Here is a 13,746-nt window from a genome sequence, read left to right as displayed (position 1 = left end):
GCAGAATAGTGCCCATTCCGGCTTCTTCCCTCTTTTTTTCCCAGTCCTGATGAGGGGTCTCAGCCCAAAGCGTGGACTGTTTATTCCTCTACATTGATGCTGCCTGACCTCCAGTATAAATTGGTAAAGTTGATTTATTGTTGTCACAAAGTACAGTGAAAAAGCTTTGTTTTGTACGCCATCCATTCAGATAATTTGGTTAACATGGGGCATTGATGTAGTATAAGGGAAAACAGTGGCAAAATGCAGAATGCAGTGTGACAATTACAGAGAAAGTGCAGTGAAGACAGACAATAAGGTGCCAGGTGAAAGCGAAGTAGACTGTGAGACTGAGACTCCATCTTATCGTACTACGGGACCATTCAGTGGTCTAGTAACAGTGGGTAGAAGCTGTCCTTGAGCCTGTTAGTATGCACTTTCAGACTTCTGTATCTATTTGCCTATGGGAGAAGGGACAGAATGACTTTGGGTGGGTGGAGTCTTTGATTACACTGGTTGCTTTACCAAGCCAGGGCTGAAACACTTAGATAGACATGTGGATGGTAGAAGATTGGAGGACTATGTAGGAGGAAAGGGTTAGATTAATCTTAGAGTACGTTAACATAGAACATAGAATAGTACAGCACAGTACAGGCCCTTTGGCCCACAATGTTGTGCCGACCCTCAAACCCTGCCTCCGATATAACCCCCCACCTTAAATTCCTCCATATACCTGTCGAGTAGTCTCTTAAACTTCACTAGTGTATCTGCCTCCACCACTGACTCAGGCAGTGCATTCCACGCACCAACCGCTCGCTGAGTAAAAAACCTTCCTCTAATATCCCCCTCGAACTTCCCACCTCTTATCTTAAAGCCATGTCCTCTTGTATTGAGCAGTGGTGCCCTGGGGAAGAGGCGCTGGCTGTCCACTCTATCTATTCCTCTTATTATCTTGTACACCTCTATCATGTCTCCTCTCATCCTCCTTCTCTCCAAAGTGTAAAGCCCTAGCTCCCTTAATCTCTGATCATAATGCATACTTTCTAAACCAGGCAGCATCCTGGTAAATCTCCTCTGTACCCTTTCCAATGCTTCCACATCCTTCCTACAGTGAGGCGACCAGAACTGGACACAGTACTCCAACTGTGGCCTAACCAGAGTTTTATAGAGCTGCATCATTACATCGCGACTCTTAAACTCTATCCCTCGACTTATGAAAGCTAACACCCCATAAACTTTCTTAACTACCCTAAGGCCAAAGGGCCTGTACTGTGTGGTAACGTTCGATATTGAAATGCAGACTGTGAGGTGCTTTGTGGAGCACCTCGTTTTCATTCTGTAGGGGCAATCCTGAGCCTCCCCCTTGCCTGTTACTTACAATTGCCATTCCTCTCCAACTCTGTGGCCCCCAGCAATGTTACCCAATATCAAACAGCAAGATTGAGGGCCAGCAGGTCATTAGCAGGGCAGACTGCAGCATTCTGGACTCGTACAGAGTCTGATAACATTTGATGGGATGCTCTTCCTTTCTTTAAAATTCAAAACTGTCGGTTTCTGCCTGAGATCCACCTGTGATTCTGGATCCATTTAGTCTGCTGGGCATCTTCCACAGGTTTACTATAAGCAACATATTACCCCGACAAATTTGATTCTAACTCCCACAGATACTCCCTCTTCTGCATCTAAAGCTGCTGTTTGGCCAGTTTAAGCACCAGGCCAGATTGGAAAGGTCAGGTACAGGCCGAATCAAGGAGAGCATATCAAACTGGCAGGGCCTGGATTTGAGAACAAGGAACAAACCATGGTTTGGCTGATTTAAGCGCTGGGCTGGATTGAAAAGGTTGGTGAGAGATGGGCCAGTGTCCAGCTCACAGCTCGTGAAGTTTACTCGTCTCTGTGCTGAAATGAAGCAGTGGCCTGTAACTGACAGGCTCCTGGATCAGCTGTGACTGGCTTCATGGTTGTGACTCACCTGCGTGAACTTCAGTTCGGAATGCTGTTTGCTAACTTTTATTGTTTGAACAATTTATTCTTTGCTCTACACACTGGCTGTATGGCCAGTTTAAAGGGTTCCTTTGGGTTTCTTTGTTCTGTGGCTGCCTGTCAGGAGAGGAATCTCAAGGCCATATATCGTACCCACACTTTGATAATAGATGTATTTTGATTTTGATTACCTAGCATCATTGACTCACCTCTAACTATGAGCTCAGTTACTGCATTAAACCACTTTGTATAATGCAAATACATATGTACTTATGCACATTTTATTCCGTAGCCTTACTTCTAACATTATTTTTCTATTATTCTTTATTTATTGTTGTGGAGTGTTGTTTTCTGTTGCATGTCAGGCCCTGACTAACATACCACAGCGGATTCCTAATACACGGTGAATAAAGTTGAGCCTTGATCATTGAACAGAAGCTAAGAGAGAGAGGTCCAGGTGGATTGGGAATTCTGGAAACTCGAAGAGGAGTCCATAGTCTGGGATGAGGATTCCTGACCTAAGAAATGGGCAAAGGTGGAGTAAGTGGAAGACAAGTTCAGTGCCATATAAGGCTTGGAATTCATTAGGGGAACGAAGCTGAGCCCATTGCTAAGACTGATTGCTGGAGCTCAGAGAGGGGATGATCAGATGAGATGTGTAATCATGCGGTGGGACAGGGGGAGTAACTGGGTCAGAAGTAGAATCAAAATACGGTTTGTTATCGCTGATATTTGACATGAAATTCATTGTTTTCCAGAAGTGAAACAGTGCAGTGAAGATTACTATGAATTATAATAAGAAATAGTATAATCAAATGAAAATAAGCAGTGTAAAGAAAGAGCAAAGCAGAGTTCATGAATTCATTGTCCATTCGGAAACCTGATGGCGCGGGGGAAGAAGCTGTTCCTGAAACACTGAGCATGTGTCCTCATGCTTTGGAAAAGGGAGGGGGAAACATCTTGGGAGTGCGAGCATTCAAGGTTTTTTCCAGTTGAAAGGAATAAAACCGTTGTCTGGTGTAGCACTAACTGTTCTCTGATGAGGATGAACTGCATTTGGTTACAAGTGAGAAAGACATTATCACCCCAGAGCTCCCATCCCTTTAAACTGCTGTATGAGGGACGTGACAGTGATCAAGTAAGGGGAACTGCAAAACAAAGAATTTATCCATCCAGCCCAGTAGGTTTCAGTGGCCCAGGAGGTTACAGTGGCCCCACACATCGAAGTTGCTGGTGAACGCAGCAGGCCAGGCAGCATCTCTAGGAAGAGGTACAGTCGACGTTTCAGGCCGAGACCCTTCGTCAGGACTAACTGAAGGAAGAGCTAGTAAGAGATTTAAAAGTGGGAGGGGGAGGGGGAGATCCGAAATGATAGGAGAAGACAGGAGGGGGAGGAATGGAGCCAAGAGCTGGACAGGTGATAGGCAAAGGGGGTATGAGAAGATCATGGGACAGGAGGCCCAGGGAGAAGGAAAAGGGGGAGGGCGGGAAAAAACCCAGAGGATGGGCAAGGGGTATAGTCAGAGGGACAGAGGGAGAAAAAGGAGAGAGAGAGAAAGAATGTGTGTATATAAATAAATAACGGATGGGGTACAAGGGGGAGGTGGACATTAGCGGAAGTTAGAGAAGTCAATGTTCATGCCATCAGATTGGAGGCTACCCAGACAGAATATAAGGTGTTGTTCCTCCAACCTGAGTGTGGCTTCATCTTTACAGTAGAGGAGGCCGTGGATCGACATATCAGAATGGGAATGGGATGTGGAATTAAAATGTGCGGCCACTGGGAGATCCTGCTTTCTCTGGCAGACAGATCATAGGTGTTCAGCGAAACGATCTCCCAGCCTGCGTCGGGTCTCGCCAATATATAGAAGGCCACATCGGGAGACTGTACCTCTTCCTAGAGATGCCGCCTGGTCTGCTGCATTCACCAGCAACTTAGATGTTTGTGGCTTGAATTTCCAGCATCTGCAGAATTCCTCGTGTTTACGGTTACAGTGGCCCAGTAGGTTTCAGTAGCCCAATAGGTTTCATTAGCCCAGCACATACAGTAGCCCATGTCTTGTCCTACACTCTGTCTCTTGCCTTTCAGAATCAGAATCAGGTCGATAATTAGTGACATAAATTGTGAAATTTGTAGCCTTTTTGGAAGCTGTACAGTGCAGGCATAACAAATTACTATAAGTTACAATCTATCAGTAGATAGCACAAAATAGGAATAGCAAGGCAGTTTTAATGAATTCAAGGACCTGGAGAAATCTGGTTGCAGAGGGAAAGAATCTGTCCCTAAGATGGTGAGTGTGTGTCTCCCAGCTCCTGTACCCCCTCCCCAGTGGTAGTAATGACAAGACCGATGTACTGGATAATGAGAATCCTTAATAATGGATGTGGCCTTCTTCAGGCACAACTGCAGAGACAAAGACATTGGGTATATTTAAAGTGGAGGTCGATAGGTTCTTAATCAGAAAATATGTCAAAGTTTATGGGGAGAATGCAGAACAGTATGACAGCAACTCAACACATAAAAGCATGCAGTCATGGTCAAGCAGTCCATTTGTTGTTCAGACCTCACATCAGAACGGGCAAGACATCTGTTCCAAGTGACCTAGACTGTGGAATGATTATTGGTTAAAGACGGAGTGGTTTGAGAATCTGAGAAACTGCTGATCTCCTGGGATTTTCTTGCACAACAGTTTCTAGAATTTACGAAGAATGGTGCAAAAAAAACAGAAAAAAGAACATCCAGTGAGTGGCAGGTCTGTGGGGAAAGGCACCTCGTTAATGAGAGAGATCAGAGGAGAATGGCCAGACTCAGATATCCACGTGTTGTAACAGTGGTGTGCAGAAGACCACTTCTGAATGCACGTGTCAAACCTTGAAATGGTTGGGCTACAGCAGCTGAAGAGCTCAGGTATTAGGTTCTGTGGCCACTGAGTATATGTGCTGTACATGGTTGCCAGATAATAAAAAAAGCACCGTGAGATTGGCAATCTTACCATCTATCAAAAGGCAGGGCTCCCTAAATCCCTGATCCCTTCACAGCTTCACCTACCTTAAGAGCTTGGATTTAATATCTATACCCAGCAGAAGTTAAATGCAGCAAATTAACTTTATTGGTGGCAGACAAAGCATTTAAATTGATTTAGCTGAGAAGCTAATGAGTTTGGGGTAAGTTCACGTTGCTCTGTTTACTCGGCTCATTATATGTTTTTTATTACCTCTGGACTGTAGTTTGCCTGCTTGAGGTCAGAGCTTTATCAAAATTATGAGCGCACAGGCAACATTTTAAAGATCCACATGTAAATATTAAGGCACAAATCTTGTATAGCACGACACCTTGCTTGAAGTGATCTTGATGGAAGTTAATATATGGGCATACAATATATGATTAAGCAGATAAAACAAGCCTCAGGCTTGTGTATGGTACGTTTTTACATATCGCAATGTCTTTTTTCAAAATGATGTTAAAGTTTATTACAGTATCTGTGTGTGTATATTATATACACACACAAAACTAAACAAAACAACGTGCCTTCTGACCATAGTGCACCCACACAACATATCATATATCACACAGAGTATATAAACCAAAATATAGGCATCCGTTAGTCTCGTGAGACCACGGATTTGCGCCTTGGAAGGTTTCCAGGGCACAGGCCTGGGCTAGGTTGTATGGAAGACTGGCAGTTGCCCATGCTGCAAGTCTCCCCTCTCCACGCCACCAATGTTGTCCAAGGGTAGGGCACTAGGGCTGATACAGCTTGGCACCAGTGTCATTGCAGAGCAATGTGTGGTTAAGTGCCTTGCTCAAGGACACAACACGCTGCCTCAGCTGAGGCTCGAACTAGCAAACTTCAGATCACTAGACCAATGCCTTAACCACATGGCCATGCGCCAACACAGATATATTTTACTGTAAGTAAATTAATAATATATAATTCAAAATGGATGCAGCAAAGTACAGCACAGGCAGAGGGTAACCAGTAAACAGATTGCTGTCCTAATGATGACACCATGGTGGTAGGGAGTCACAGCCTAAGGGAAGAAGCTGTTATACAGTCTGGCAGCCCTAGTTCTGGTGCTCCTGTATCTCCTTCCTGGTGGTAGTGGGTCCAAGAGATTGTGGTATGGGTGGTCAGGATCCTCAACAACGCTTTGGGCCCTTCATCAGCAACACTCCCAATGAATGTCACAAATAGGAGGGAGGAAGACACCGGTGATCCTCTTGGCATTTTTTAATATCCACTGCAGGTTCTTGCAGTCCGATGACTTGCAGCTTTCATCCCACACAGTGACAGGACACTCTCGATGGTGCTCCTTTAGAAAGTTGTTAGAATGCGGTGTAAGATTCAATCTCCTCAGTAAATGTAAAAGCTCTGTGCTTTCTTGACTAGTGAGAAGGTATTGTGGGCCCAGGTTAGATCGTCCATTATTTGCATATCAAGTAACTTTGTGCTCTTCACTATCTCCACAGCAGTGCCATTGATGGCAATGGAGAGTGTTTGACCTGTGCCTTCCTGAGGTCCACACGGAGACTCAGGTTATTGTTCTCACACCATCTGGCAAGCCTCTCTGCCTCCTCTCTGTATGCTGACCCATCATTGTTGCTGGTAAGGCCAGTCACTGTGGTTTGAGCTGAATCAGGCAGGGTCTGGGCATTCGCGAGTCAGCAGTGTGAGGAGTAGCGGCCTGAGCATACAACCCTGGGGGCCACCACTGCGCAGCGTGACGGAGCTTGAGATGTTGCTGCCAACTCAGAGTGATTGGGGTCTTCTTGTCAAGAAGACCAAGATCCAGTTGGGAAGATGAGTCCCAACGAGGACAGTTTACCCAGCAGTCTCTGAGGGATGATTGTGTTAAACGCTGAGCTGAAGTCAATCAGCAACATGTTGGTGTATGAGGCACATCATTTTCTAGGTAGGAAAGGACAGAGTGGAGGGTCGAGGCTACGGCATCATCAATGGACCAGTTTGAACAGTAGGCAAACTAAATGGTTCAATGTAGCTGGAAAGTAGGATGTTATACGATCCATTACCAGCCATTCAAAGCACTTCATGTCACCCTGTGGAAACCCACACGGTCACGGGAAAAATGTACAAACTCCTTGTGGACAGTGGCGGGAATTAAACCCTGATCGGTGATCACTAGCACTGTAATAGTGTTACACACTACTCTACTGCCCCATCGAACTACTGCAGAAGTCATTGAACAGGTAGTCCACATGACACACTGTGGGTCCACTGCTGCATGAAATACTGGCTTAGAAAATGATGTGTCCTCTGAGGAAAGTTATATCAACATAATAAATAACATTGTCTGCGAATCCAAGAGAGCTGATACCATTTATTAATATTGTGATTGCAATGGAGAGGTACAGAGGAAAGTCACTGGGGTATTGCCTGTGATGGAAAATTTCAGTGATAAGGAGAGATGGGATAGGTATTGTAGGTTTCTTTTCCTCTGACTGGAGGTGGCTGAGTGATGACCTGACAGATCTGTACAAAATCCCAAGAGGCATAGATAGGGTGGATAGACAACAGACAATAGATGATAGGTGCAGGAGTAGGCCATTCGGCCCTTCAAGCCAGCATCACCATTCACTGCGATCATGGCTGATCACCCACAATCAGTACCCCATTCCTGCCTTCTCCCCATATCCCTTGACTCCGCTATCATTAAGAGCTCTCTCTAACTCTTTCTTGAAGGCATCCAGAGAATTGGCCTCCACTGCCTTCTGAGGCAGAGCATTCCACAGATCCACAACTCTCTGAGTGAAAAGTTTTTCCTCAACTCCGTTCTAAATGGTCTACCCCTTATTCTCAAACTGTGGCCTCTGGTTCTGGACTCACCCAACATCAGGAACATGTTTCCTGCCTCTAGCGTGTCCAATCCCGTAATAGTCTTATATGTTTCAATCCGATCCCCTCTCATCCTTCTAAATTCCAGTGTATACAAGCCCAGTCGCTCCAATCTTTCAACATATGACAGTACCACCATCCTGAGAATTAACCTCATGAACCTACACTGCACTCCCTCAATAGCAAGAGTGTCTTTCCTCAAATTTGGAGACCAAAACTGTACACAATATTCCAGGTGTGGTCTCACTAGGGCCCTGTACAACTGCAGAAGGACCTCTTTGCTCCTATACTCAACTCCCCTTGTTATGAAGGCTAACATGCCATTAGCTTTCTTCACTGCCTGCTGTACCTGCATGCTTACTTTCAGTGACTGATGAACAAGGACACCTGGATTTCGTTGTACTTCCCCTTTCCCTAACTTGACACCTTCAGATAGTAATCTGCCTTCCTGTTCTTGCCACTAAAGCGGATAACCTCACATTTATCCACATTAGACTGCATCTGCCATGCATCTGCCCACTCACCCAACCTGTCCAAGTCATCCTGCATTATCATAACATTCTCTGCACATTTCACACTGCCACCCAGCTTTGTGTCACCTGCAAATTTGCTAATGTTACTTTTAATCCCTTCATCTAAATCATTAAGGTATTTTGTAAATAGCTGCGGTCCCAGCACCGAGCCTTACGGTACCCCACTAGTCACCACCTGTCATTCTGAAAGGGACCCGTTAATCCCTACTCTTTGTTCCCTGTCTGCCAACCAATTTTCTATCCATGTCAGTACCCTACCCCCAATAGTAAGAAACTTTTCTCAGCTATTCCTTCATTGGGTCTTGGCCTAAAATATCAACTATTTATTCCTTTCTATAGATGCTGCCTGACCTACTGAGTTCCTCAAGCATTTTGTATGTGTTACTCTAGATTTTCAGCACTTGCAGAATGTCTTGTGTTTAAGAAACTTTTATCCATATGTCAAGGACCAGGGAGTGTATGTTTAATGTGAGGAGTAAGGGGTTTAGAATTAATTTACGCAGCACAGTAACATCAACTACGTACTTAAAAAGGTAGTGGAAAGATGAAAAGTGACTGTGTCACAGTTCATGCCAAGCAGCTGTGAGAAGGAGGACTTTCTGATATATGGGCTGCTCCCAGGGACACTCAAGGGATGGACATCAAGTTCTACTGACAGACCATCAATTTGATCTGCCTGAAACTTGTTGGTCTCTCAGCACATCAAGATGTCTGTGGAAGAATACAGCTGACTGGCAAATTCTAGGCCTGCAGGAGTACCTGCTGAGGGATGCACTGAAGGTCAGGGCAGCCAACACAAGAGCTCAGTGGGGGAGGACCACAGCATAGAGTTCCTCTGCCATTGGACAGGTGGGGGCCATGTTGGGTTTCACTCTGGATACTGTTCTGCATGGAAATCCCAGGAGATCAGCACTTTCTGAGATACTCAAACAACCCCATCTGGCACCAACAATCATTCCACAGTCAAAGTCACTTAGATAACATTTTTTCCCATTCTGATGTTTGGTCTGAACAACAACAGAACCTCTTGACCATGTCTGCATGCTTTTATGCACTGAGTTGCTGCCACATGATTGGCCAATTAGATATTTGCATAAGCCAGCAGGTGTGTAGCTGTACTTAATAAATTGGCCACTGAGTATATTTGCTGCAGCTGTACAAAGTTTCAGACTGATGTTTGGGATACGGTTTTTGGAGACGTTCTCATTGGGAATCCTTTAATTACATTTGGCATCATATGTAATTTAATGAGTGAATTTATTCAAATCAATAATCATTATTTAATTTAATGCTATGAAACAAGAAATTCAGTAGACACAAGTCTGAAGTGGATAAACTTCCAGCTCTCATTATCGTTTCTTTTCTAACCTTTTTTTAAACCATTGTCTATCTTTTCCATTTCCTTTAGGCTGTGAAGGTGGTTGGAAGCAACATCTCTCACAAGTTGCGGTTGTCCCACATAAAGATTTCAGATGAAGGTACTTATGAATGCAGAGTGACTGACCACAGTGAGGGAAAACCCAGGCATCACAAAGTCAAAGCTTACCTGAAAGTCAAACATGAGATGCCGTTACATGGAGTCTCCACTCACATGCAGGACACCAAGATTCAGGGAAACGAAGGGACCCACACGAGTCATGTCGCTAAACCCTCATCCCTTTCCACCAGCCCTCAGACAGTCCGGGCTATAAAGGATCGAGCTTTGGATACTGACTGTGAACAGAACGAACAGTCTCTGGATACTGATCGCATCCACTGTGTTTAGAAGAACTAGTATTTGTGGAGAGTCAAGTGTTTGTATATTGTATAAAAGGAGTGCATGCACAGCTTCCTTGTGGGAATATTCTGGCAAAACAAAATCTCTAAAACTACAATTTAAAGGGGAAACCTCACTTTGACATATTTTCCTTATTTGATATATGTATATATGATTATTGGAAGTAAATTAATGATTTCCTTATATCTGCTTGGATATCAATATGTCCCATATAGAAACATTTATTTACCTAATAATTCAACAGAATCAAACTCAGATCATCTTTTTACCGTGCATTTATCTGAATGGTATAAAACACCCACGAAGAGTTTTAAGGTCAATCTACAAACCCCTGATGATTCCAGCTCAGTCTTGTCCCATATTTCTGTTCAATTCTAAAGAAAAATAAAACATCTCTGTCTCCGTGTAATGACACAGAATGACCTCTACTGAAACCTTGAGCTAGTTTTACAATGGCTAATAAACAGCCACATTAAATGAAATGCTACAATTACCCTGTATCCAATAAATCAATTTTTATAATCCAATGATTTTAACACATTTTCAATCTATAAATATATCCCAGCGTAACTGAAAATAAGTTCTCTATGTTCCCTACTTTTTGTTAACTCAATCTCATTTAATTATTTTTACTTCACAAAAACACACATTCCTTATTTTAATTTCATTTATAAAAATGTTGTTACTTTATCAAAAATAATATTAAGTGGCTCCACTAGAGGCCGTAGTAACCACATATCCCAAATTTTAGGCTTATATTTGTAATGAAGGTACTGAAAAATATTAAGTCATAATTTAACATTGTATTTAGGAATAAAGTGCAGCAAAAATTTTTGAATAGCACTCCATGAAAGTCGTTGAATATGATTAGCTCTTCTCTGTTTGGCTAAAGTACAAACTATTTTGATAAGTTTTATGGGAAAATACTGGTGTAAAATCTCCTCTCTATTCACACACTCTGGGAGCAATTAGCAATTGAAATGTGTATGTGTTGTGCATTGTCAGTGTGCCCTAAGAGTTTGTGTAAACTCCTTCTGGAGTTAGTTGGAAAGACAAGCAATTTGCTTTTGCTCTCTGAATAATTATTCATTTTGATAAAAATACAAATGTCTGATAATAGTTTATAGGCCACATCTAAATATCTTATAGGAAATCTTGATCATCTGGTTAGATGTTGTTCTTCAATACTGCATGGACCTGAAGGTCTCATTGCTTTGATGTGTCACTTGATGGGACATAAGCACATTTGGTACTTTTCAATAGAACATATTGCTGTAAATAGCACTTCACTTTCTAATTTTCCCTAGTATTATCTAATTTAATTTTAAAACATTAAAGTACTGAAATTCTTAAGTAATGCTGTTATATTTGCAACATCCTTTTAAAAATCATTTGCGACCAGTTTTCTTAAAATCTGTAATAAAATAAGAATCCGGGAACTGTGAGTTGTAATCGTACATATAAAGCTGCCCAATTATCTGGATCCCATTTTCCCATACAGGATCTACAAGGATATAGGAGCTAGTTTGAAGACAAAACAGCAGGCTAATTATTCCTGTAAGCAAGCATCATGTGTGTTGTTAATTCTGCATTAATGCCTGCTGTTCCATCAGGAATATGAACTGGGCAGGATGGAAAATGGCTCCCAGCCTTGTGTCTGCATTGTCTGTGAATTGCTTTGTAAAGTCCTGGCGTGTATTACAAATGGTGCCATGTCACACTTGGAACCCGTTTAATGAGCAGCAAAGTGGGCCACTGCTCCAGTCTTTGCTGCCCATTTAATCAATCATACAAATGGCCTGTCCAAACCCGAGCAGCTGGCAGCCTACACAGCAGAAATCCCTTAATGGGAGAGGAGAGGATCCAGATGGGTTGGGCCATTGTACTCAAATCATATTTTTAGAAGTATTTCTTCAGTCACAGAGTAGCATATAACACAGCTACAACTGCTAAGCCTTTTCATTACTGAATTTTAATTGAGCCTTTCTGTAAAATGATTTGCTGAATGTGATTAATAAACAGAAGAACATGGAAATGGTATTGTCAGTGGTTTTTTTTGACACAGTGATGCTGCAGCAAATAGTCATAGTCATATTTTATTGATCCCGGGGGAAATTGGTTTTTGTTACAGTTGCACCATAAATAAATAGTAATAAAACCATAAATAGTTAAATGGTAATATGTAAATTATGCCAAGAAGACAACATTACAGTATATGCTGAGCAGCACACAGAAAATGCTGGAGGAAGTCAGCAATGCATGACTTGCTGAGCTCCTGCAGTATTTAAGGCATTAATGCCAAAAGACATAGGAGCAGAATTATGCCATTCAGCCCATCAAGCCTGTTCTTATTAACTTTCTCAACCCCATTCTCCTGCTTTCTCTCCGTATCCTTTGATGCCCTTACTAATCAAGAAACTATCAAACTCTACCTTAAAAACACCCAATGACTAATGTGCAATGAATTTCACAGATTCAACATCCTTTGGCTAAAGAAACTCCTGTTGTAAAGGGACATCCCTCTACTCTGAGTCTGTGCCCTGAGGTCCTAGACTATAAGAAAAAACTCTCAAAATACATTCTATTTAGTCTTTCAATATTCTATGTTTCAGTGAGAACATTCCCCCCCCCCCCCACCACCAATTTTTAAAACTCCAGCAAGACCCGGCCCAAATCCATCAAGCCATCAATCCATCAATCTATCCTTTCATTCCCAAAATCATTCTTGTGAACCTACTCTCTACCCTCTCCAATGCCAGCACATTTCTATCTTAGATAAGGGGCCCAAAACTGCTCACAATACTCCAAACGTGGTCTGACCAATGCTTTGTTTTTAAATTCTGGTCTTCTCGAAATGAATGCTAACACTGCATTTGGCTTCCTTACTACTGTCTCAACTTTCAAGTTAACTTTAGGGATTTCTGCATGAGAACTGCCAAATCCCTTTCCACCACCGAATTCTGAATTTTCTCCCCTTTTAGAAATTAGTCTTCGCCTTTATTCCTCATAACAAGCTGTATTGTCATACACTTCCCTACACTATATTCCATCTGCCACTTTTTTGCCCATTCTTCTGTCTAAGTCCTTTTGTAGACTGCTTGCTTCCTCAACACACCCAGCCTCTCCAGCTATCTTCGTATCATCCATAAATTAGGTCAGAAAGCTACCAACTTCATCCAAGTCATTGATATATAGTGCGAAAAGAAGTGGCCACACCCAACACCGACCCTATGGAACACCATTAGTCACTGGCAGCCAACTAGAAAAGGCCCCCTTTTTTCTGATTCCTTGTCTCCTGCCAGTCACCCACTCCTCTATCTGTGCTACTATCACCATGGGCTCTTGTTCAGCAGTCTCATGTCTTTGGCAGTCTTTGACCTTGTCAAAGGCCTTCTGAAAATCCAAGTACACAACATACACTGACACTCCTTTGTCTATCCTGCCTGTTATTTCCTCAAAACAAAATACAACAGATTTGTCAGACAGGATTTCCCCTTAAGGAAACCATGCTGGCTTTGGCCTGTTTTATCATGGGCCTGCAAGTATCCTGAAACTGTCATGGTCCCGCCTGGCAATTCCCCACCTTGCTATTACCTCAGTAATTGGGCCTCAATCCCCT

General features: G+C 42.8%; 1 protein-coding gene across 1 annotated transcript in view; it reads left to right on the top strand.

Moving 5' to 3' along the window:
• LOC134337684 (V-set and transmembrane domain-containing protein 2-like protein) overlaps nucleotides 1–12,154 on the top strand; it is a 164,870-nt gene extending 152,716 nt beyond the window's left edge. Inside the window, exon 4 of the mRNA XM_063032878.1 lies at nucleotides 9,759–12,154. Within this exon, the coding sequence (XP_062888948.1) occupies nucleotides 9,759–10,115 (357 nt within the window). The 3' untranslated portion in view covers nucleotides 10,116–12,154. The remainder of the gene's footprint in view (nucleotides 1–9,758) is intronic.
• Nucleotides 12,155–13,746: the final 1,592 nt, after the last annotated feature.

The sequence above is a fragment of the Mobula hypostoma genome, chromosome 2, assembly GCF_963921235.1.
Source record: "Mobula hypostoma chromosome 2, sMobHyp1.1, whole genome shotgun sequence".
NCBI classification, from domain to species: domain Eukaryota; kingdom Metazoa; phylum Chordata; class Chondrichthyes; order Myliobatiformes; family Myliobatidae; genus Mobula; species Mobula hypostoma.
Note: the sequence above shows the minus strand (reverse complement) of the source record. Positions and strands in the feature narration are given on the sequence as shown.